The sequence below is a fragment of the Prionailurus viverrinus genome, chromosome A3 (genome assembly GCF_022837055.1).
Source record: "Prionailurus viverrinus isolate Anna chromosome A3, UM_Priviv_1.0, whole genome shotgun sequence".
Classification (NCBI taxonomy): Eukaryota; Metazoa; Chordata; class Mammalia; order Carnivora; family Felidae; genus Prionailurus; species Prionailurus viverrinus.
Window position 1 is genome coordinate 15,805,987 of NC_062563.1, and position 23,139 is coordinate 15,829,125.

The window sequence follows — 23,139 nt, forward strand, 5'->3', positions numbered from 1 at the left end:
ATTTCTAACGCTCTACACTTAATTTCCTAACTTATACTTTTCACCAAAGGAAGTTCAAACACGTTGAAAATTTAAATACAAAAACCAAAATCGGTCTGGCTCGGTACTAAAGAAAGTACTAAAAGAAAGTACAGATGGACAGTTCTAGAATGTTGAAGCAGAAAAGGACTCTTAAAGGATGGCATCAAAGGCAGAAAGCATAACATAAAAGGGAGGTGGATTTCCCTATATAAAATTTGGAAACTTCAGTGCTTAAAGAAAAACCATAATCAAAGTAAAAAGGCAACTAGCAAACTACAAAAACACGTTTCAACATATATAACAAAGGATTCACAATTTTAACAAATATTTTTTTTTAGTTTTGGTTTATCATTTTTTGTTCTAAGGTTTATTTTGGTTTTTTTTAAATTTTTTTTTTTTAACGTTTATTTATTTTTGAAACAGAGAGAGACAGAGCATGAACGGGGGAGGGGCAGAGAGAGAGGGAGACACAGAACCGGAAGCAGGCTCCAGGCTCTGAGCCATCAGCCCAGAGCCCGACGTGGGGCTCGAACTCACGGACCGTGAGATCGTGACCTGAGCTGAAGTCGGACACTTAACCGACTGAGCCACCCAGGCGCCCCTAAAGTTTGTTTATTTTGAGAGACAGCATGAGCCGGAGAGGGACAGAAAGAGAGAGAGGGAGAGAGAGAATCCCAAGCAGGCTCTCAGCATGGAGTCTGGGTCGCTCATCAGTTAAGTGTCCGACTACAAGATTGAGCCCCGCATCCGGCCCTGTGCTGACAGTGCAGAGCCTGCTTGGGATTCTCTCTCTCTCCCTCTCTGCCTCTCTCTCACTTTCTCTCTCTCTCAAAATAAATAAGCTTAAAAAAATTATTTTAAATAAAATTTTAAAAAAGAACTGAGCTGAGATTAAGAGTCAGATGCCCAACCAACGAGGTCACCCAGGTACCCCTAGCAAATGGATTTTTTTTCATGTTTATTTATTTATTTTGAGAGAGAGCACAAGCAGGGGAGAGGTCGAGAGAGAAGGAGAGAAAGACCCCAATCAGGCTCCACACCTGATTGCACAGCCCAACATGGGACTTGATCCCATGAACTATGAGATCATGACCTGAACCAAACTCAAGTCAGATGCTTAACCAACTGAGCCACCGGGGCCCCCAACCAACAATTAAGATGAAGAGTTAACTTACAAAAGAAGAACTGTAAATGGCCAGTTGTCAAATGTAAAAATAGTTTCAAAATGATTAAAAAGATATAATTTATTTCTCATTCAGTATTGGCAAATATGAAGGAAAATGGACATTTTTCAATTCATTCATTTTTTAGTTAACTTATTTATTTATTTATTTATTTACTTACTTATTTTAAGTAGGCTCCATGCCTAATGTGGGGCTTGAACTCACGACCCTAAGATTAAGAGTTGCATGCTCTAGGGGCGCCCGACTTCACCTCAGGTCGTGATCTCATGGTTCTGTGCTGATAGCTCAGAGCCTGGAGCCTGCTTTGGATTCTGTGTCTCCCTCTCTCTCTCTGCCCCTCCCCTGCTGGTACTCTGTCTCTCTCTCTCTCTCAAAAATAAATAAACATTAAAAAAAAAAAAAAAAAAAAGACTTGCATGCTCCACAGACCGAGCCAGCCAGGAGGCCCGAAAATGGACACATTTATATACTACAGTTGGAAGAATAAATTGTTCCCTAGAAGGACTTTATGTGTTAACAACAAAATCTTTTGAAAGACCCAGAAATCACAATATGGAATAAGTTTCTGATTTTGCTTTTCAAACATCAAAGCAATTTCTGTGCCATTGCAATACCTATTAAACTCCCTAACATAATTCAGGAAGATTTAAAAACAAAAAACAAAACAAGACAAAAAAACCAGAAAACTCTACCTAATACCAGCTCTAAACAAACAAGCGAAAAATATTTTTTCTGCCGCCCAAGAAAACTGTTTGATGTATAATGTTGTTGTTGCCAATTTTAGTACATATCTGTCCAGAACTGTTTCTGTTTTTCTATATATACTTCATATACACTTAGGTATTTTTCAAAATCAGGTAATTCTACATTTCCTGTTTTGAAACCATGGTTTTTTCATTGCCATACACCGGTGACGTAGGAGGAGAATCAAAAGGCTGTATCCTGGAACCAAACAAAGACTGTTTTCAGTAAAAAAACTGCCAAATGCTTCCTGGTTGACATGATGCTATGTCTTATTCAAGGAAAGCAGTTTGGATTGAATTTTTCTTCCTTTTATAAATATGATGATGAACAGAATTCAAACTTCTACTCTTATCATTTCTTGTTTTAGCTTTTATTTTTATCAAAGTTAAAATCCAGGACCTGAACCCCAGGAAAGGATCTGAAGTAACCTACTAGCTCTTTTGTAATTTTATTGGCAACTTTTATAAACTTTTTATGAATACAATGAAATTAAGTATTGTATTTAAAAAATACCTAGGGGTGCCTGGGTGGCTCAGCCCGTTGAGTATCCAACTTTGTCTCAGGTCATGATCTCACAGCTCGTGAGTTTGAGCCCCGCGTCAGGCTCTGTGCCGACAGCTCAGAACCTGGAGCCTGCTTTGGACTCTGTCTCCCTCTCTCTCTCTGCTCCTCCCCAACTCGCACTCTCCCTCTCTCAAAATAAATAAACATTAAAAAAAAATTTTTTTTTTAATACCTAAATAACAGGAATTCCTTCTCAGGACAGAGCTGAAAGTTACCAAGACAAGTAACATTTCTACTTACTGTAAGTTGACCTGCTACCCCAAAATCTGCAAGTTTTGCATGTCCTTCTGTATTCAGCAAAATATTTCCTGCCTTGATATCTCGGTGTATTTTTCTCATAAAATGAAGGTATTCCAGTCCCTTTAGTGTGGACTGTAATATTGTAGCTATTTCATCTTCTGTTAACTGGGGGGAAAAAAAAAGAATGAAAGGTTAAAATGCCATCAGTTTACATCAAGGGGAAAAATTAGATCGAAGCTCCCATCCTAGAATATAAGATCTTACTCAACCTGTCACAACATTGGACAGCTTGTACCATCTCTCCACTAACCACTTCTAAAGTGGTATTTCCTGTCCCATCTCTCCCCAGACATCAGATTCACATATCTGCCTACACAGCATCTCCAACTGAATACCGAACAAGCCTCATAAACATAACAGTCAAAATCAAATTCTTTATTTATTCCTACCGCCCCCAGGCCTCTCCATACCACCCACCCAACCTGATCTATTCCTCCTAGTCTTCTCTCAGTAAAAGACAGTTTCAATTGCTCTGGACAAAAACCTTGAGGTCGTCCCTAGCTCCTTCCTATCTTCAAAATATATCCAAACATATCCTCTTGTCATCACCCTGGTCCAAGTCAACCGCAAGTCCTGCCTGAATTATTCTAATAATTTCCTCAATGGTCTCACTGCTGGTCCTAACTGGTCTCACTGCTTCCGCCCTTGACCCTCAACAACGTATTTTCCACATGGCAGCGTGCCATAATGAGCCTTTTAAAATGCAAGCCAGATCTGCTCAGAACCCTCCAATGGCTTCCTAAGTCACTCAAAATTAAAACCAGTCCTCACCAAAGTCTTCCATGATCTGGTTCCCAGCTACCTTCCTCCTCTACTTACTTTCTACCTTGCTCATTCTGTTTCAGCCACGTACCCTTCCTTGCTATTCTTCAAACACTCAAAGCAAACTTCAACTTCTGGGACTATTCATCTGATGTTCTCTCTACCTACCATGCTCTTCATCCAGGAAGTCAGAAAGGCCTTCCCCAGCTCCCTCCATTCCTAGGTCATTCTCTACCCCTTTATCCTATCTTACCGGTAAATACAGCATTATCCCCAATTGTCGTATTACACGTTATTTGTATACCTACTCTGTGATGTATTTCCTATTAGGAATGTAAACTCCATTTTAAAATGTCTTTGATTTGTTTACTATTATAACCTTAGCACCAAGAAAGGCACGTGACACATAGCAGGTCCTGAAAAAGTATTTGCTGAATGATGATGAATAAATGAAAGCAAGAATGCTGATCGACACAGAAGATCGGCCCAGTCCCATGCTGATGTTGTGCAGATCCAGTGCTAAACAAACACAATCCATCAACAAACTCTCAGTCTCCATTTTAACAACTCACACAAGAAGACAGTAGGCTGTGTGTTGCAACAAACACGGGACTGGGGATTAGGAAGACCTAGTTTTTCCCCATGGCTCTACATTCTAGCTGTGTGACTTAAGCAAGTTCTGGAACCTCCCTTGGTCCCAGTTTCTCAGTCTATAAAACAGGACTATTACCTTTCTTCAAGAATGTCAGGAAAATCAAATGATATAAGGCATGGAAGAATGCACATGGCTTAATAACTACTATGCTATCAATCAATCAACAAATAGTTAATAAGCATCAATTGAGAGCCAGACGCTGCCTGGGGCACCTGGGTGGCTCAGTGAGTTAGGTTTCCGACTTCGGTTCAGGTCATGATCTCACAGTTCGTGGGTTCAAGCCCCGCGTCTGGTTCTCTACTATCAGCACGGGGCCCGCTTCAGATCTTCTGTTCCCGTCCCCACTCTGCCCCTCTCCCGCTCACACACACTCTCTTTCTCAAAAATAAATAAACATTGAAAAAAAAAAAAAAGAGCCAGACACTGCTAATAAAATTAAAAAAGGCTAACCATTATTAAGCATTTACTCTATGGCAGGCACTGTTTTTGTAATCTCATTAAATCCTTATAAGAATCACATGAAATAGGTACTATCCTCATCATCACCATCACCATTTTATAGATAAAGACACTGAAGCACAAACAAGTCATTTGTTTCAAAGGTCACAAAGCTAACAAGCGACAGAGCTCTCTCACTGCAGCCCAAGCAAACACTATTGGCAAAGGCTGCAAACTAGAGTTTAGGTACCTCCCGTAGCTGAAGAGAACAAAGTTCATGTGACCTGTTTACGGATCACTTATTCTAATGAATTGAGCTAATCAGGTAAGGGAGCAATATAATGTGAGCCACAAATAAAAATTTTAATTTTCTAATAGCCACATTTAAAAAAAAAAAGCAAAATTAATTTTCTTAAGTTTGTTTTTTTAATAATCTCTAACACCTAACATGGGGCTTGAACTCATGACTCCAAGATGAAGAGTCACTCTTCACTCCAACTGGGCCAACCAGGCACCCCCAAATTAACTGTGATAATATATTTTACTTAACCATATTTATCCAAAATATTATCATTTCAACATGTAATCAATATATAAACAATGTAAATTTTTTTTACATTCTTCCTTTTTGTAATAATTCTTCCAAATCTGGTATTTTATACTTACAACACTTCTCAATTCAGACTAACCACATTTAAAATTCTCAGTGACCACATGTAGGTAGTGACTATCATACTGGACAAGACAGAGTTAAAACATTTTACAAAATAACATGCTATAATTAAAGATCAGCACTTAATAGCTAAAAATTACATAAACACAATAAATTAATATTAAAACATCAAATTCACCATCAAATTAGTTTTGGATTTTTTCAAAATACCTGAAACAAAGTAACTTAATGCTGCATATAAGAAAGCTTGGAATCCAATTTTTAATTCAATAAGTTATTCAAGCTTTGGGACTTCTTTATCATATTGCTGGATATTATTCCTACCTAAAGAACTTGCTATTTGATCAGAAAAACACACTAACTCTGAATAATATAAATTAAGAAAAGGATATACTTGTATAGATAATCCAAAAGTTACAACTAAGTTTTATTTTTATTTTTTTTAATTATTACTAGTTTAATTCCAGGGTAAACATGATGCTATATTAGTTTCAGGTGTACAATAGATTAGACAGTTCCATACATTACTCTGTGCTCATCAGGGTTAAGTGTCCTCTTAATTCCCATCACCTATTTTACCCATCCCCCCACCTGGCTCCCCTCTGGTAACCATCTATTTATTCTCTCTTAACAGAGTCTGTTTCTGGTTTGTTTTTGTTGTTGTTGTTCATTTGCTTTGTTTCTTAAATTCCACATATGAGTGAAATTATATGGTATTTGTCTAACTGGCTTATTTCATTTAGCATTATACACTTTAGATCCATCCATGTTGTGGCAAATGGCAATATTTCATTTTTTTACAGCTAAATAATATTTGTATGTGTACACACACACACACACACATATCTTCTTTATCCATTCATCTATGATGGACACTTGGGCTGCTTCCATGATTGGACTATTGTAAATAATGCCGCAATAAACACAGGGGTGCATATATCCCTTTGCATTAGTTTTTGTATTCTTTGGGTAAATACCCAGTAGTGTGATTACTGAATTATAGGGTAATTTTAGTTTTAATTTTTTGAGGATACAACTGAGTCTTAAAATATTCACATCTTGGGGCGCCTGGGTGGCTCGGTTGGTTAAACAGCAGACTCTTGATTTTAGCTCACATCACAATCCTTAGGTCTGTGAGTTCAAGCCCTGTATCGGGCTCTATGCTGACGGTGCAGAGCCTGCTTGGGATTCTCTGTCTCACTCTCGCTCTGTTGCTCCCCTGCTTACTCTCTCTCTCTCAAAATAAGTAAACTTTAAAAATAAATAAATTAAAAATAAGAAAATTAAAAATAAAAATAAATTATTCCTATCTTACATACAGCACCTCACGATTTACAAAGTACTTTCATATATTTAAATTAATTTTCACAATTCTGCAAATATTTAATATAGGTATTATTCCTGTTTCTCTTATTAAAACAAAACAAAACAACAACAACAAAAAAACTAAAGGCTAAGATGTCCCCTGCTTTTACTTTTATCCATTCACAGTCCACACAGAAGCCACGGTTTATCTTCTAAAATGTAAATCAGATGGCTCCTCACTTGCTTAGAAGCTGGCAATGGTTTCCTATGGTACCCCGATAAAAGTCAAACTCATTATCGTTGTGGACAATCCCAACATAATCCAGGCCCGCTCACCTGTCTCACCTCATCTCCTACAGTTCTCCCTCCCCTCTCCCTCCACTCACAGTGGCCTTCTTTATGTGCCAAACCCGTTCTAGCCTCAGGATCTCTGCATTGCTTATTCCCCTACCTAGAATGTTCTTTTTCTGAGAGAGAAAGAGAAAGAGAGTGCTAATGGGGGAGAGGGGCAGAGGGAGAGAGACAGAATCTTAACCAGGCTCCACATTCAGCACAGAGCCGGACACAGGGGGTTTGATCCCATGACCCAGAGATCATGGCCTGAGCCAAAATCAAGAGTCAGATGCTCAACCAACTGAGCACCCCAGGCAACCCTCAAGTTTTACTTTAAACGCTACCTCCCTAAGAGGCCTTTCTCAGCTGTCCACTCTCAAGTAGCTCCCCAAGCACCCTCCATCAGTCCATTCCTTCAAATAAATTATCACTATCTGGGATTTCTTTTCTAGTTACCATCAGGTGGCTTTTTTGTTGCCCTACAAAAAAATGTACTAGCACAAGAGCAGGGTCGTTGTGTTCTTTACTACTGGATGCCTAGAGCTCAGAGTATTTACTGAATGAGCAACTGAACCTGAATTAAACCCACGACTCCTAGCTTTTATTCCAGCAATCACAGTAAGAGCGAATATCTTCCACAGAGATTATTCTGTTTAGTAGGATACAGAAGTTAATTTGTGAACATGCTGGGTAAGAGGAGAAAACCAAATCCTATTTTAAACGTTTTAAAATCCATTGCTTGGGGTGCCTGCGTGGCTCAGTCAGTTAAGCATCTGACTTTGGCTCAGGTCATGATTTCATGGTGCAAGTGTTGGAGCCCCACGTTGGGCTCTGTGCTGACAGCTCAGAGCCTAGAGCCTGCTTCAGATTCTGTGTCTCCCTCTCTCTCTCTGCCCCTCCCCACCTCATGCTGTCTCTCTCTCTCTCTCTCTCTCTCTCAAAAGTAAATAGACGTTAAAAAAAAATTTAAGGGCACCTGGGTGGCTCAGACGGTTAGGTGGCCAACTTCAGCTCAAGTCAAGATCTCAACATTCATGAGCTCAAGCCCACGTCGGGCTCTGTACTGACAGCTCAGAGCCTGGAGCTGCTTCGGATTCTGTGTTTCCCTCTCTCTCTGCCCTTCCCTCACTTGAGCTCTGTCTGTCTCTCTCTCTCTTTCTCTCTCTCAAAAATAAAAAAAACACTAAAAAACATTTTCTCAAAGGGGCACCTGGGTGGCTCAGTCATTTAAGCATCCGACTTCAGCTCAGGTCATGATCTCACAGTTCATGGGTTTAAGCCCTGCATCAAGCTCTGTGCTGACAGCTCAGAGCCTAGAGCCTGCTTCGGATTCTGTGTCTCCCTCTCTCTCTCTCTGCCCCTCCCCTGCTCACACTCTGTTGTGCTCTCTCTCTCAAGAATGAATAAACATTTAAAATAATTTTTTTTTATTTAGAATAGATAAATAAATAAAATAAAATCCACTGCTTAACCAAGATTTGTTGGCATTGTTTTCCTTCCCAGTATGAAGTAAGCAAGTCATGCTACATATCGGTGGACTGGGCTGATGTCAAAACTGCCACTTTTAGGAGGCATCGGAAAGCAGAGAGGGAACAAATGATGGAAACGGGGCAATCTGACAGTCATCTCTCTTAAAACAACAGTAGGAAAGTTACCACGAATACAAGGCCAGAAACTAGCCCAGATGCATTGTTCCAGAAGGTAAACTTACCGTTTTATTTCGTAATCGAATGATATCAGACACAGAACCAGCCCCACAGTACTCCATAACGATCCACAAGTCTGTGTTCTTAAAATAACTTCCATAATATTTGACTACATGAGGGCTAAAGAGAGAGCAACAATATGAATTAGTGCTACAGCCTTCGATACGTGAAAATTAATTTCTCTGCTCCAAAGATCAATTATTCATATTTCAGGTTAAAATAGACACCCTCTTTATTGATAAAAATATACATAATAAATAATAATAATTTTCCAAATAATAAATAACAAAAGTGAGAAAAGGTATGGGTCTGTTAACCTGCATTTCTAGGTGTATAATTCATCCCAGGAAAAGAACTACAGCTATTCAAAAAGAAATAGTTACTATCACAGCAGTATCACAATGAAAATTTAGATACCATCTAAATGTCTAACATTAGGGAGTTTATTAAAGGAATAACGATAGACCCATATAATGGAATAACCACAAATCCAAGGAAAATATTATAGACGAATACTTGATAACATGAGAAGATATCCTGCTTACAAAAAAAAAAAAAAAAAAGTGCTTACCAAAAAGAAAAAAAGTACAGGTGCAGGTTACATAATAGTAAGAAAAGTGAAACTACAGAAAGAGATTTGAAAGGATATGTACACCAAGTAGTATTTAACAACGATTACTTCTCCAAAGGGAAAAATGATTTTACTTTCTTTTTATTTGCATTTTTCCCAGAAGTCATGTGTACTTTGTAGTAAGAAAAAAAAATAAGTCGCACTACAATCTACTATAAAGAAAAAACCTTCAGAGTCAGACCTGGAATTTTGGTTCTCAGGCTTGAAGACAGATAGCAAGTGAGAAATTTCAGAGAAAAGTCAAACATCCCATTAAAATGAAATACTCTGCCCACTGAGAGCTACCAGCTTTAATTGGCTAGATTGTTATCAGGGCTAGATAATGTTGCATGATAACTGAAGATGCTAAAACCTACTCGGCGTCATTAATGCTCAGAATTTCAAACGCCCCTTTATCCCCGAGAAACATGCCAACGACAAGGACAGCAGGAAACACACACACAAACGCTACTAACGAAGACATGGATGAATAAGTCTCTTAAGGTACCAATCACATCTGCTCTCCCTTCCTTACATTCCTGTAGGATTTACTGCCTTTACAAGGCAAGTAATACCAGCTACTTACTGTTGTAATATGTCCTATACTATTTTGTATCATCGGCTAGATTCTCCCATACATACACAGGCATGTCTGGCATGACATATTTGTCTATAAACTCACAGGGGACAAGAAGTCTGCCCTGTACTTCTCTGTACTCCGTACCATGCTTAGCACAGGATAGGCTCTTCAAAATAACTCTTCTTTAATTAGAGATATTTGCATACTCTGTTTGAAACACAGCTCTTGGGTGGTCTATCAGCAGTGGCAAAGTCCCAACGTGCCAATTGGAAAGAGTTTCCGTACAGTATCTCAGAGCAGAGGAAAAGGAAAATGGCTACCCGACTACGATCAATCGGTCAAGTGATACAAAGGGAAGGAGGGAGAAGAGAAAATAACTGCATTCGCAAGTCAGTGAAATCTAAAGGCTCTTGGGCAAATGTCCTCGTAGGCTGCCCCACCTGCCCCAATGCTGAGCTTCAGGAGAACAAATGCAGCCTCCAGTACAAGACACTCTCATTCTCCTTTCATCTCCCTAGAGCTGGCATTGCCTCTAAGTTTGTGTATCTCTGACCTTTTTTTTTTTTTTAATGTTTATTTATTTTTGAGAGAGAGGGAGAGAGAGAGAGCGCGCGCGAGCAGGGGAGGGGCAGAGATAGAGGGGGACAGAGGATCTGTAGCAGGCTCTGTGCTAACAGCCCGATGTGGGGCTCGAACTCATGAACCATAAGATCATGACCTGAGCTGAAGTTGGACACTTAACAAAATGAACCACCCAGGTGTCTTTCTCTCAAATTTAAACAGTAGTGGGGAGAGGCCCCTGGGTAACTCAGTCGGTTAAGCATCCGACCTCAGCTCAGGTCATGATTGCACAGTCCGTGAGTTCAAGCCCTGTGCTGGACTCTGTGCTGACAGCTCAGAGTCTGGAGCCTGCTTCAGATTCTGTGTCTCCTTCTCTCTCTGCCCTTCCCCAGCTCTGCTCTGTCTCAATCCCTCAAAAACAAATAAACATTAAAAAAATTTTTTTAAATAAACAGTAGTGGGGAAACCTGCTCCATCAGAGACCAACCCATGTTGTCACAGAATTTCAGAGCAAACCACGTGCTTTTCTGTGGTTGCTTGGTGGACTGACTTCCTGCTTACAACATTTGACAAATCTTAGTTCCTCAAAAATACAATTCTTAACTACTCTGAGCTTGAAGAATTATTTTTTAAATGTGAAGGAACAGTAATACATAAAAAAAGCATTTTCTTTTTATAGATCTGATATTCCAAGGCTTCTAGAGCTGAAAGTATTTGAATTCTCTCTCCTTAGCTATTTCTGCAGACATGTTTTCTCAATAGGAAGTAAAAGAGATCATTATCAGGGGGAAAAAAAAGCCAGCACCACTTTCTGCCTCTTTGCCTCCTCTTCCTAGTTTTGAAAGGGGCTTACTGAGAGAAGAAAAAAAAAATCTATCCAGAATAGAAACCATAAAAGTTTAGCTACTAAAACACATTTTTTCATCAGATTTTTTTTGTCTGAAAGGAACATGCATAGTGATTCCACTAAACTCTCTCTTCTGCAAAATATCTAAGGAAATGCATCTGTAGGTGTTAAACTATAAATAATCCAAAACCATGTCCTCTCCAAAGTAACACCACATGGCTTTACCTGTCGCATTGTTGCATTATAGAGATTTCTTTGATTATCTCCTGCAGGTCTGATTCCACAGGAACTTGCTTAATCGCAACAATCTGACCAGTCTCTTTGTGAATAGCCTTGTACACGCTGCCATAGGACCTATAATTGGGGTAAAGAGAACGTTTGTAAAGGCACAGCAAGACCAGAGATACAAAGTGGTAAAACGCAAGCAACTCATGGTTCTAAATTATACCCCCAATGACTACAACTGCAAAACTGAAACAGCTAAAGTACTTCAGGGAGGAAAAACAACCTGTTAACTTCACATTTAAATAACTGACCGTATTCATATAAAATAATCACTGTTATAGTAGCTACCATGCCTGATGTCTGTCAGAAGCTGTGCATCATCCCAGTTCATCCACACACACACACACACACACACACACACACACACACACACAAAACAAAAAACAAAGAAGGGGTCATTATCCCTATTTTACAGGAAAAATGTGTAAAGGCCCAGAGGTTATAAGACTTGGTCGTCACAAAGGTAAAAAACTAAGTGGTCAGGCCAGGAAGTGAATCTAGGTTTGTGTGAACACAGAGCTCCCAGGGCTCGAACACAGAAACCGACGCCTCTGTGCTCTTGTGTTCACTCCAGTCCCATGAGGTCTTTCCGTCCTTGCTCCTCTCACTCACAATAATACTTAAAACATTACGGAAACTAATTAAAAATCTCAGGCCCTTCAAAGGCTAGTATCAGATGAACGGAGCACATATAAAGCCATTTACTCATGCCCCCTTACAAGATTATTATCGAAATAAGTAAAAAGTGTATATGTCGATTCAATTTGGGGGTGAAAAGAGCATGGGATTTAGAATCGAAAGACCTAGGATTTGAGCCCTATCCCCCACTACATATTAACCATCATTTACATACACATTAACCTTCTCGTGCCTCAATTTCCTCACCTGTAAAATGACCATACAAACTACAAGACAATTGTGGTGGTCAAATGCCATACCATCATCACCTTGCATGGATTACATTTTTACTGGAAACCTCGACGGCTGTCACTGAAAACACAATGAGTAAGACATCCTTCCTATTTCCCAAACCCACCTGTTTCTTCACACTGTCTTGGTGAAAAAACATCAACATCACAGGGCCACCTGATACAGCAAAGTAGCTGAATGCTCTAGCTGCCAAAAGACACTTGGGAACCATTTCAATGTGAAAGTAAATAAAACTTAAAAAAAAAAAAAAGTCTATGCAGAACACACAAAAAATTTCCATTCCATCAGAATCCCTTATATTGTCAAACTAGTACAATAATCCTTAAATGTTACTTTTTTTTTTTTTTTTTTTTTTTTTTTTTGCCAGAGAAAGGCAACCATTGACCCTGTGTGGAAGCCTGACTGCTGCTTCTTTTTCCTCACAGTTAAACTTTTGATTCATTAGGGTGGTGAAGGCTTGGTCCCAGGGGATAAAACATGGTGGTCCAAGCACTCAGCATTCCTATTTCTTCTGCTGGTGACTGAAGTAGTAATAAGCACATGACCTAGCTCTGGCCAATGAAATTTGAGGGGAATTCTGTAGAAGGGATTCTGGAAGAGACTTTCTTCCCTGATAAATCAGACGGTAGCACACAACAAGGCCCATTTTTACTCGCCACTTCCTTTCCTACTTTGATTACTATTATATAAGGCATGATGCTGGAAAGTAATGTAGCCATCTTGAAATAGAGAACTACACAAATAGCTAACCCATTATCAAGCCAATCAACCATTCTGGAATCTTTCACCCCAGATTTATTATTACTTAGTTATTAAATGCCCTTATTGGTTAGTCATTGCTAGTTGGGTATACTATTACTTTCATCCAAAGTTATTCTTGATACACTAGGTCCCATATGTATGAAAATGTCTGTATTTCACCTCCTCTTTGGAATCGGTTGTGCTGGATACAGAGTTCGTAGACAATAGCTTTCCCTCAGCACCTTTTCTGCAGTTTTCCAGCTTCTATTGCTGCCAAGAAGTTGGCTACCATTGGATTATCATTTTTCATAGGTAATCTCTCTGTAGTATTCCAGATTTCCTCTTTATCCTTAACATTCTACACTTTTACTATAACTAGGAGTTGATTTATTTGATACTTCATAAGTTTCTTTGATCTGAAGGCACATGTTTTTCTTCAAGTCTGGAAATTCTCAGCCTTATCTATTTCCTATCTTTTCTACTATCTCCTAGAATTCCTACTGGACCCACACTGCACCTCCTCAATCCACATTGCCCTCTTGATTTCTAACGCCATGTTTCTCTGTCCTGCATTTTGTGATCAGTCTCATTTCTATCTTTCCATTCACAAATTCATTCAGCTTGTCTAGTTTACCGCTTATCCAAATTATTGGACCTCCTGAACTTCAATCATTATAGTTTTCATTGTCAAGATTCCCAACTTTAATTTTTCATGGAGCTAACTGTTCATGTTCATAACCAGGTGTTCTTCTTTCAAGGATGTTATTCTGTGTCTTCTCTTTTTGAAAATCGAAAACATGTTAAATCCCTTTTGAGATTGCTCCACTATTTCTATTTCCTTGGGTGTGAATTCTCCCATTTGTTAGTTCTGATCATTATTTCATGGCAGATTTCCTTGCAGGAGTTTCCTTTTATCTTGAATAATTTTCCTCTAAACAATGCTAACTGCCATGGCCAGTTCATGATGCCATGGTGGTTTCATGGTTCTTTTAGCCCCATCATCTAGGCTGTACAACTTAAACTTGGTCCCCCGTTAGGAGTTGGGAGTTGTTGCCTCTCTAAGATCCCATACCTGAAAGCGTCTGGGCCCAGTTCCTATTGTCCAACAGGTACCTCCACTTTTTCCCCAGGCCACAGGCAAATGAGACTTTCTAGTGGTGTTTGGGCAAATTTATTTCAACTTTAGCTCATAGATGGGGAGCCTCATCCATCCCACAGCTTCATGTAGGAAGCCCACCTGCAATCTCCTGACAAGGACAAGGCAAGCTTTCCCCACCCCCTTACTATTACATATCTTTTCCATCCCTGGTCCGTAGCTGGCCATGTGTCCTTTTATCTAAACTTTTAATTTTCATTCATTAGTTTTATCTGTTTGAAATGGAAAGAGAGATCTCTGCATGTGCTCACTCAGCAATCTTGACCAGAACACTCTCTATGCCTCCCTATGCTCCCTTGAGAGCAAGGAATACTCCGAGAGTTCATATAAAAATTAAGATTCGAGATTTCCACGTACTTCATTTCCAGTAATCTGAAGAGAATTTAGAAGGCTTCAGCAATTGTTCGCACTTTTAGGCCGGTTCCATAAGACCAGATTCCCTACCACAAAACTACAGTGAATTTTAACTGGCAGAGAACAAAAATGGTGGGGAAGTAGGGGTTTCATACAAGCCATACAAGGCAAGGATCAATTTGGAAAAAAACAAATAATACAGTGTCTGAAGCCAAAGTAATGATACAAGTCTTAACAATACCACTCACTAGCTATGAAACCATGGGCAAGATGTTTTTGTTACTACCCGCTGATAAAAACTTCAATGAGTCAAGGTGTAAAACTTTTAAGTATAACAGAAGGACAAAAGGTGCTAGGCTGGCACTCAAAACACTTTCCAAGCATGGTCTACTCATTCTGGTCTGGAGCTTTGGCTCTACTCTGCCACAGATCCACAGCGTTTCTTCCATACACAGAAGGACCACGGCCTCCAGAATCCAATACAGTCCATCAGCCAGAGCTCATTTCACAAGACACAAGTCAGTGAGTGTTCACAATCTATTTGTTTTCCAGAGCAATTTAAGGATGGCATGGCAGTTTGTGTTTAGACAGAAAAGGGCAGCTAAGGTCTTCCTTTAGGATTCTGTTAGTTAAATGAAACTTGTTCAGGTTCATTCAGCTATGATGACAGAAATCCAAGCATCTGTGGTGTCACTTAAAAGAACAATACGGTGATAGCACGGGGAGAAAGATCTGAAGCTTTATGCCAATTTTCTTGCTGGTTATATCTCTATAGGGAAATTTCCAAGTTCCTCAATGAAGACATGCATAGGTCTAAAAGACAATTAAAAACAATAGTAATTAGCTTAGTTTTCCCTTACGCTACGTTCCTGATATATTCTCTGTCTGTAGTTTTCTTCTGGTCTTCCCCAAACCCAATCAACCCAAACAGAGCTCCCTTCAAGAACACCTAAATATACTGGAAGAGATAAGATTAACTTTAATTTGACATGGTAAGGTCTGAAAAATGCTTCAGTTGGTAGACATAAAAATAAAATAATCATGGTTGCCACTTATTGAGGACTTACTCTGTGACAAGCACCATACTCAGTACTCAGTACTTTACCCCCATTACCTCATATAATACTTGACTTAACCCAAATGAGGGAGATACTAATGTCTGCACTTTATAGCTGAAGTTTACGAAGCTTCAAAATATTAAATAATTTGCTTAAGCTCACTCGTTTATTGTGACTAAAAAACAGTAGAGCAAGAGTTTTAACACAGCTCTAATTTCAGAGTCCACACCTTTACGACTGTAACACATTTCGATTAAAACTGAAAGAAACAAGTTACTTACATATTCAGTTATGCCTACCATGTTTACCTTATTCAAAGCATAACCTGTCAGCACTGTTAGATTAAGGGCTTTGGACTCATTTCCTTGAGGAAAAGAGCAAGGATACCAAGCTAAAGCTGAAAAGGGCAGGCAAGAGATGTAGAGGGACTGTCATTTTTCCATACCTTTAAGGATGCCAAGTCAACTTGCAGTCTTCAGGTTCATCTTGTACTTGTCTTTTCACAGCACAGCTGGTGTCCCCTTTTACTTCCCTTCTCTGCTTGATGTCTTGTTTGATTCCAAAGAGTATTTCTCCAACTTACAAAGAGATGACTAATGTTTTTTACAAGGAGGCAATCCATGAAAACCTATGCCATGTAATCCACGATCAGGTTTAACATTATTGCTGACCTATATTAGACATAAATAACACTAAACTCCAAAATAAAATATGGAAGACTTGATTTCAAGAAGCACACAGTACTTAAACAGACATTTTTAAAAGCTAATGTTTCAAGTCTTCTATTGAACTAAAAGCACTCTCAAGAGACTGAACACACACACACACACACACACACACACACACACCTGCTTATTTATGCAGAAACTATCACTAGAGGATACACAAAAAAACCACTATACTGATTGCTACTGGGTGGCTGAGAGATAGAAGTAGAATGTGGATTTTCCTCATTGTATACACTCCTTTGCTTTTGAATTCTGAATCCTATGAATTGATTACCTATTCAAAAACTAACAACATAATAAAAAATGTCTCTCACATTTTAATATCTGGTCATTACAGAAAAAGAAATAAATAGGTTAAGGGTACAATGAAAAGGATATGTAAAGGTATAAAAAATTATGCTGTAACCTTTATTGCATCATGAAAGTCAATGACAGCCACTATCCACTACTAATTACCATTTCAGCAGTATTTTATAAACCCATTCACATATCTGGGTTTTAAGAAGACAACTCGTTCCCAACCTGGGATTTTCAATCTATTGGAAGTTATAAAGGTAGTCACAGTCCCTGATTTACTATATTTCACAAAGCTACACTAACCAAAATGCTGAATTCCATTTTTTTATTGAAACAAGTTATTGCATGTTGATCAGAAACTATGAACAGCAAATAAAAATGTACGATCAACAAAAATTCTTGAAGTATAAGCTAGTTAGTGCTGTTACATAGATAAAATCACGTAACCCATGGATTCTATAAGAGAGAAAGTAATGGATGCCGTTGGTGTGAAAGAGACCAGAAATCAATGAATCTGTCTACAATGATGACTGGGAGAGAGAGGAAAAGGGCATTTCAAGCTGTAAGCTGACCTTCCTCCCGACCCAGAGCAGTGCCATACACAACATTTCTGTCCCTCCTCCTCAGGTGTATGAACTATTGACATGACAGAGGTGCAGCTACTTCCAGTGTTAGGGGAAGAAAAAGACTGGGGCCTACTGGTCCACCTGTTTGTTCTGTACACTTACCCTTCTCCAAGTTTCTCTAAGACATCAAATACTTCTTCCGGCTGTTTAGTTAAACTATCTTCATCCAACTTTTTCAGCTGCCTGTGAATGAAGAAATAAAAACATAAAATACATTTTATTTACCAGCAACTAGACCACAAAATACGTTATTTATATTACAATTAGCATCTTAGGGATTTCTCTACAAAGTCTTCACTAGTGAACATGAAAGGCAAGCTAAGAGACTTTTTTTTAAGTTTTTTATTTATTTAAGTAATCGCTACACCCAGCGTGGGGCTCAAACTCACGACCCTGAGATCAAGAGTCGCATGCTCTTTTGACTGAGCCAGCCAGACACCCCGAGCTAAAAGACTTTTAAGGGACGCTGAAGGGCGGCTCTATAGCAGTGCTGCACGTGTTCTGGCTCCCTCTGATGAGCATAATCAGGACCAGAGGGTAGACAGCTACCAAGAGTCAGATTTCAGTTCAACAGGTATAAGAAACTTTCTAACAGTAAAAGTTGTTCTGAAATGGTTTAGACAGCCTTAAGAAGTCCCTAGTTTCCCATCATTGGAGAATTTAAACAGAAAATGAATCATCATGTGGCTAAAATGCTACAGAGTGGGTTCAAGCGTTAGAGGGAACCTTTAAATCCATTTAAATCTTGAGATGCCATGAATTAAAATGGCATAACTATCTCTTCAAAAAAGATGTTTAATGTAAGGTTAACTATGAATTGAAATATGGTCTCAGCCTGGAGGCCAAGGAAGACAGAGTCTCTCACCCTTCATTAGCAAGATTTTGCCAATTTGGTCAAAACATAGAGATTCTACAGGTATCACAGAAACAGAAAGGGGAAGGTATACACTCAGACATGATCAAAAGTGAAAAATAACTACGCAGCTAGGAATTTCAAATAGTCTCACAGGGACTCTTCCACGAGCAGCAGTGTACCTCCGATGAGTCCCAAAAATCAAAGACATATGGGTGCTTATAACTTCCAGATAATTTTTCAGACTATGCCAGACATAGTAAATAACAAACACAGGAGATTAAAAATTAACAGTATTTTTTTAAAACTCTGAGACCTCTGAAAATTATTAATGGGCTTAAGGAAGAAGCTTGCCAAGGAATATCTGTGTGTGTATACGTGTGCATCTTCTACACAATGGTTTCCTGAAACTACAAAAGACAACAAAGAAAAGACAGCTCAGGAAATGGTGAAATATGGAAGTAGTAACACTAGAGATTTCTTTGTAGAGAGAAGGTTCAAACTAGCTGGACAATACCAATTTTTACATGAAAAGACTTGAATTACACATGCATGCGCGCGCGCGCACACACACACACACACACACACACACACACACACACCCCTTCCCGGAAAAAATAGCAAAACCAAAAGAAAAGACAAAAAAGAAATCCCTGAACACGTCAAGTGTATCCACCCATAACCACTGATCTCTAAAGGACAATCTTTTATAATTCTGTAAATGTCAAGACTACGTACTAGAGAAATGGAGAAATGCTCCACGTCAGTAATTGCCACAACTTGAAAATTAACAAAATGACCACCGCGACCTTTGAAAATCAAAAGGTCCTAAATATTAAATTCCAATGACATCATAAAAACTAGCTTCAAAACAAAAAGGGCTGAAGTGAAACTCCTCTTAAAGTTCAGAAGCAACATGTCTATGAACTCAGAAGTTAGAAAGAACATCACATAAACCAAGGGAGGCGGGGAGGCAGGGGGCGGGGAAGCACTGAATTTATAACTGTATAAACAATGGACAATACCTCATTTCTCAAGTATAATTAAACAGCTTATATAAAGGAAGATCAAATGTGTTCCTCTGAAGTGTTGACTTTGTGGTCTGCAAAAAACAAAACTCACGATTTCAACTACTCTGAGACCACAACATAACAAAGGAAACTGCCACTGCCTTGACAGAAACAGCTGCAAGCGCCTGATAATCCTCTGACAGAACTTTCTATACCTGCTCAGGCAGTTCTCTGAAACAATCGAAGTGGGGTGTTTGTTTGATTTTGATCTGGGCTTAAACATCTTTATTTCTCTGGTGCCTCACAACCCAGAAGTGGTCGATAAATATTTCCTAAATTGATCAATGAATGTCATGATGGAAATCCTAAGCTTTTACCAGGAATCCTTGCGAGTTTTCAAAAGAATAGAATTCCACCCTAAAAAGGGTTAGCAGGTTATCAACGATTAAGATTACTATGGAAAATCTTTTGGTAAGTGACTCTTAATGACATTTATACCATAAATTTTCATGGAAGAAGCACAAAACAGCCCCGACTGATGATTCAGCTCTCAGCTGGGACTTCCCCAAGTCATAGGTAGTTTCATTGCTTGCTCATAAAAGAACAGGCCTGGCCAACACAGCCTCCATGGACCAAACACCGGCAGATGCTCCTCTCCTAAGTCAGATGGCCACATGGACAGCCAAGCATCCCAGAAATGCTCTCTGCATCCTCCACCACGCTATTATTATCTGACACCAATTCACTTTTTTAAAAATCATAAACTCCTACATAAGCCATCAACTTTAATCTCTCATCACTCAGTCACACGCAAACGAACGCAGAGAGGATTTCCTGCATTGAGACTGCAATCCCTTGTTGGGAACACATGCCAACCGAATCTCTGACAAGACACCTGTACCTTTCCAAACACAAACAAGGGTGTTAAAGAAGTAGTTACTCACAAGTCTGGCTAATTCTGAACCCTCTTTCTCCCATCTTAGAACTCTTGTAAGGTTCATTTTATTAATGTCTACTTATCCCTCTTTCCATTCAGAATTTGATAATGGTTACAACAAATGTGTAAGATAAATTGATGACTTTTTTAATGATCATAAAAATCAGTATGTTCTCCCTCCCCAAATTCATATGTTGAAGTCCTAAATGTCAAGACCTCAGAATGTGACTTTATTTGGAGACAGGGCCTTTAAAGAGGTAATAAAGGTAAGATGAGGTCACATAGGTGGGCCCTAATTCAATAAGACTGGTGTCCTTATAGGAGGTAAGGACACAGACAGGAACAGAGGGAAGACCATGTGAAGGCACAGGAAGGAGACAGCCATCTGCAAGCCAGGGAGACAGGCCTCAAGGAAACAGCCCTACTGACACCCTGATCTCAGACTTCTAGCCTCCAGAACTATAAGAAAATAAATTTCTGCCATTTCAATCACCCAGTTTGTGAAACGGACATGGCAGTCCTAACAAATGCAAGTAATAAAGTTCATCTGCTGATGAGGTTCACCTAAGATGAGCAATTCATTCAAGAATTCAGCCCTGCAGGGGCGCCTGGGTTGCTCAGTTGGTTGAGCATCCGGGCTCAGGTCACAATCCCACAGTTTGTGGGTTTGAGGCCCGTGTCGGGCTCTGTGCTGACAGCTCGGAGCCCGGAGCCTGATTCCGATTCTGTGTCTCCCTCTCACTCTGCCCCTCCCCTGCTCGCACTCTGTCTCTGTCTCTCAAAAGTAAATAAATGGTAAAAAAAAAAAAAAAAAGAAAAAAAAAGAATTCAGCCCTGCAGTGCTCTCCTCTTGCACATTTCATAAATTTCTGAAAATCCAAAAGGTGCAGGAATGAGTGTGCCAAAATGCACAAAGGTTGACTCTTTTGCCCAAGCTAATATAACACAAGGCAAAGGTAGAAACAAAACTCAGATTCCTAATCCTCTTTTCAATTAAACCAATACCTCGGAAGAACAATGAATATATTTCAGAAAGAAATATAACCTGTGTACATTTATAACTGGATCACTATGGTGCTTCAGCAAATACTTGCTAACACACACAGGCCCTGTGGAACCGGGATCCTTCCACAGAGGCATCAGACTGAGGCAGTTAAGAGCATGGACTTTGGACCCGATCGCCTGGTTTAAAATCCCAGGTCTGCCCCTAACTAACTGTGGAACCTCCCACAAATCACTTAAACTCTTTGTGTCTCAGTTTAATCACCTGTGAAACAGAAATATGGAGATAACCACCTCATAGGGTTGTTGTGACAATCAAAAGAGTCATAAGAAGTTGAATCACGTGAAATTACCATTTTTATAGGTCAATTTCATGAGGCTCATCAGGAGACATGGAAAGCACTGGGAAGGTGTCTGGCTCCCAGTAAGTGCCGTTTGGGTAAGAATCATTATTATTTCCGTCTCAGCACACTAGAGTGGGGTGATTATGAGTCCACCCCAACCAGCTATTTGCCTTCCGCAGTGTTTGCGTACTTCAAACAAACACCAAGTGTGCAGCCCAGGCTGCCAATCCCTTCCCTTCACCTCTCCTTTGCCCCACACTCCCACACGCAGAACACTTCCTACTTTAGTGCTCATTCTGCTGCAGGAAGTCAGAGGTCCCTGTGAAATAGAAGCTAACTACACTGCACCCCAGAGAAGCATGACTCCCTTGATCTCTGCACTCTACTTTTCTCCAGATGTGGCAGACTGACATAAGATCCTGGTGTCCACAGAGCAAATCAATGATACAACTATAACCAGCCCAAGAGTTCAGACTTTCTAGGATCTGCTACCTCCCTGATATTGACTTAAAACAATTCCAGGTAGTAGTAGGATCTGGAGCTGATACAAAACAATAGAGGCCTGAAAAGGGCCCAGTCTGGTCAGGTCACGACCCAGACCTGGAGCAAAGAAGGAAATACACAGAGCTGTGTCGCAACTCTTCTGGGCCTCAATTTGCCCATCTTGAAAACCTCCTCTTATTTCCTTATTTCCTTCCCAATGGCAGATTTGAAAAGCTGAGGAGAACACGAGGAAAGCTAGGAAGGCACTGGGCATCAGGAATGAAAGATGCCATCATCATCCTAGAGTGGGGACACCATCCAGCAAATCTTCCTAAATGCTACCCTCCACAAAGCCTTCCCTTGCTGGACCTTCAACCTTCTCGGCACGCCTTCGGCCTTAGGCGCAAAGCTTTTCCCCTCAACAGATCCTCCCCACTGCACCCCTCAGGTGGGACCCCTTCCCTTAGAAAGTGCATCCAGCCTTCCTCTGCTTGTTCCTGATCCATACCTTGGACCTCTCTAGGTTCCCATCCTGCTTCAGCATCCCCCACCCCTCACCTCCCCGCTACCTCGATGAATCGCTCCTAGGACAGCCTCCCCGCAAGAGCCCCCGCCTTGAGCAGGTGCTCTCCCTAACTTGTCCCCACGTCCCTCAGTAGCTGCTCCCTTCAGCAGCGCCCCCCTTCCGCCAGGATGTCCCTCCACAGCAAGCGCTCTCCCCAACCAGCCCCACGTTTATTCCCCTGGGCGCGCGCTCCCCTCTGCCGGACCCCCTCCCGGGAGAGATTTCCCCCACCCCCCCCAACTCAGCAGGTGCCCATCAGCCGGATAGCCTCGCCCCGCGGGTCCACCCCTACGGGAGCGCACCTGGTGCCTCCCCTCTGCCAGTTCCCGCCTTTCCCTCTCCCCACCCCCTGCCTCTTAGCCAGCGGCCCCTTACCGGCGCGGCGGGTTCCTCAGCTGCACGGTCTCCATGGCGCTGCCGGCAGCCGCCCAGACCCGCTCACTGCTCCATCCTCCCCCGGGACCTCCCCGAGCCCGCCCCGCAGACC

At 40.4% G+C, this 23,139-nt stretch overlaps 1 protein-coding gene across 6 annotated transcripts in view; it reads right to left on the reverse strand.

Annotated features, from left to right (window-relative positions):
* Positions 1–23,139, reverse strand: part of STK4 (serine/threonine kinase 4) — a 92,159-nt gene extending 69,020 nt beyond the window's left edge. For 2 of the 6 annotated variants that reach the window (XM_047854004.1, XM_047854010.1), the window contains exons 1-5: positions 23,028–23,139; positions 17,561–17,641; positions 11,509–11,637; positions 8,691–8,805; positions 2,754–2,918 (exon numbers count right to left, since the gene is read on the reverse strand). In XM_047854004.1, the coding sequence (XP_047709960.1) occupies positions 2,754–2,918; positions 8,691–8,805; positions 11,509–11,637; positions 17,561–17,641; positions 23,028–23,062 (525 nt within the window). In that variant the 5' untranslated portion in view covers positions 23,063–23,139. The other 4 variants (XM_047854008.1, XM_047854006.1, XM_047854005.1 and 1 more) reach the window with 4 other exon arrangements.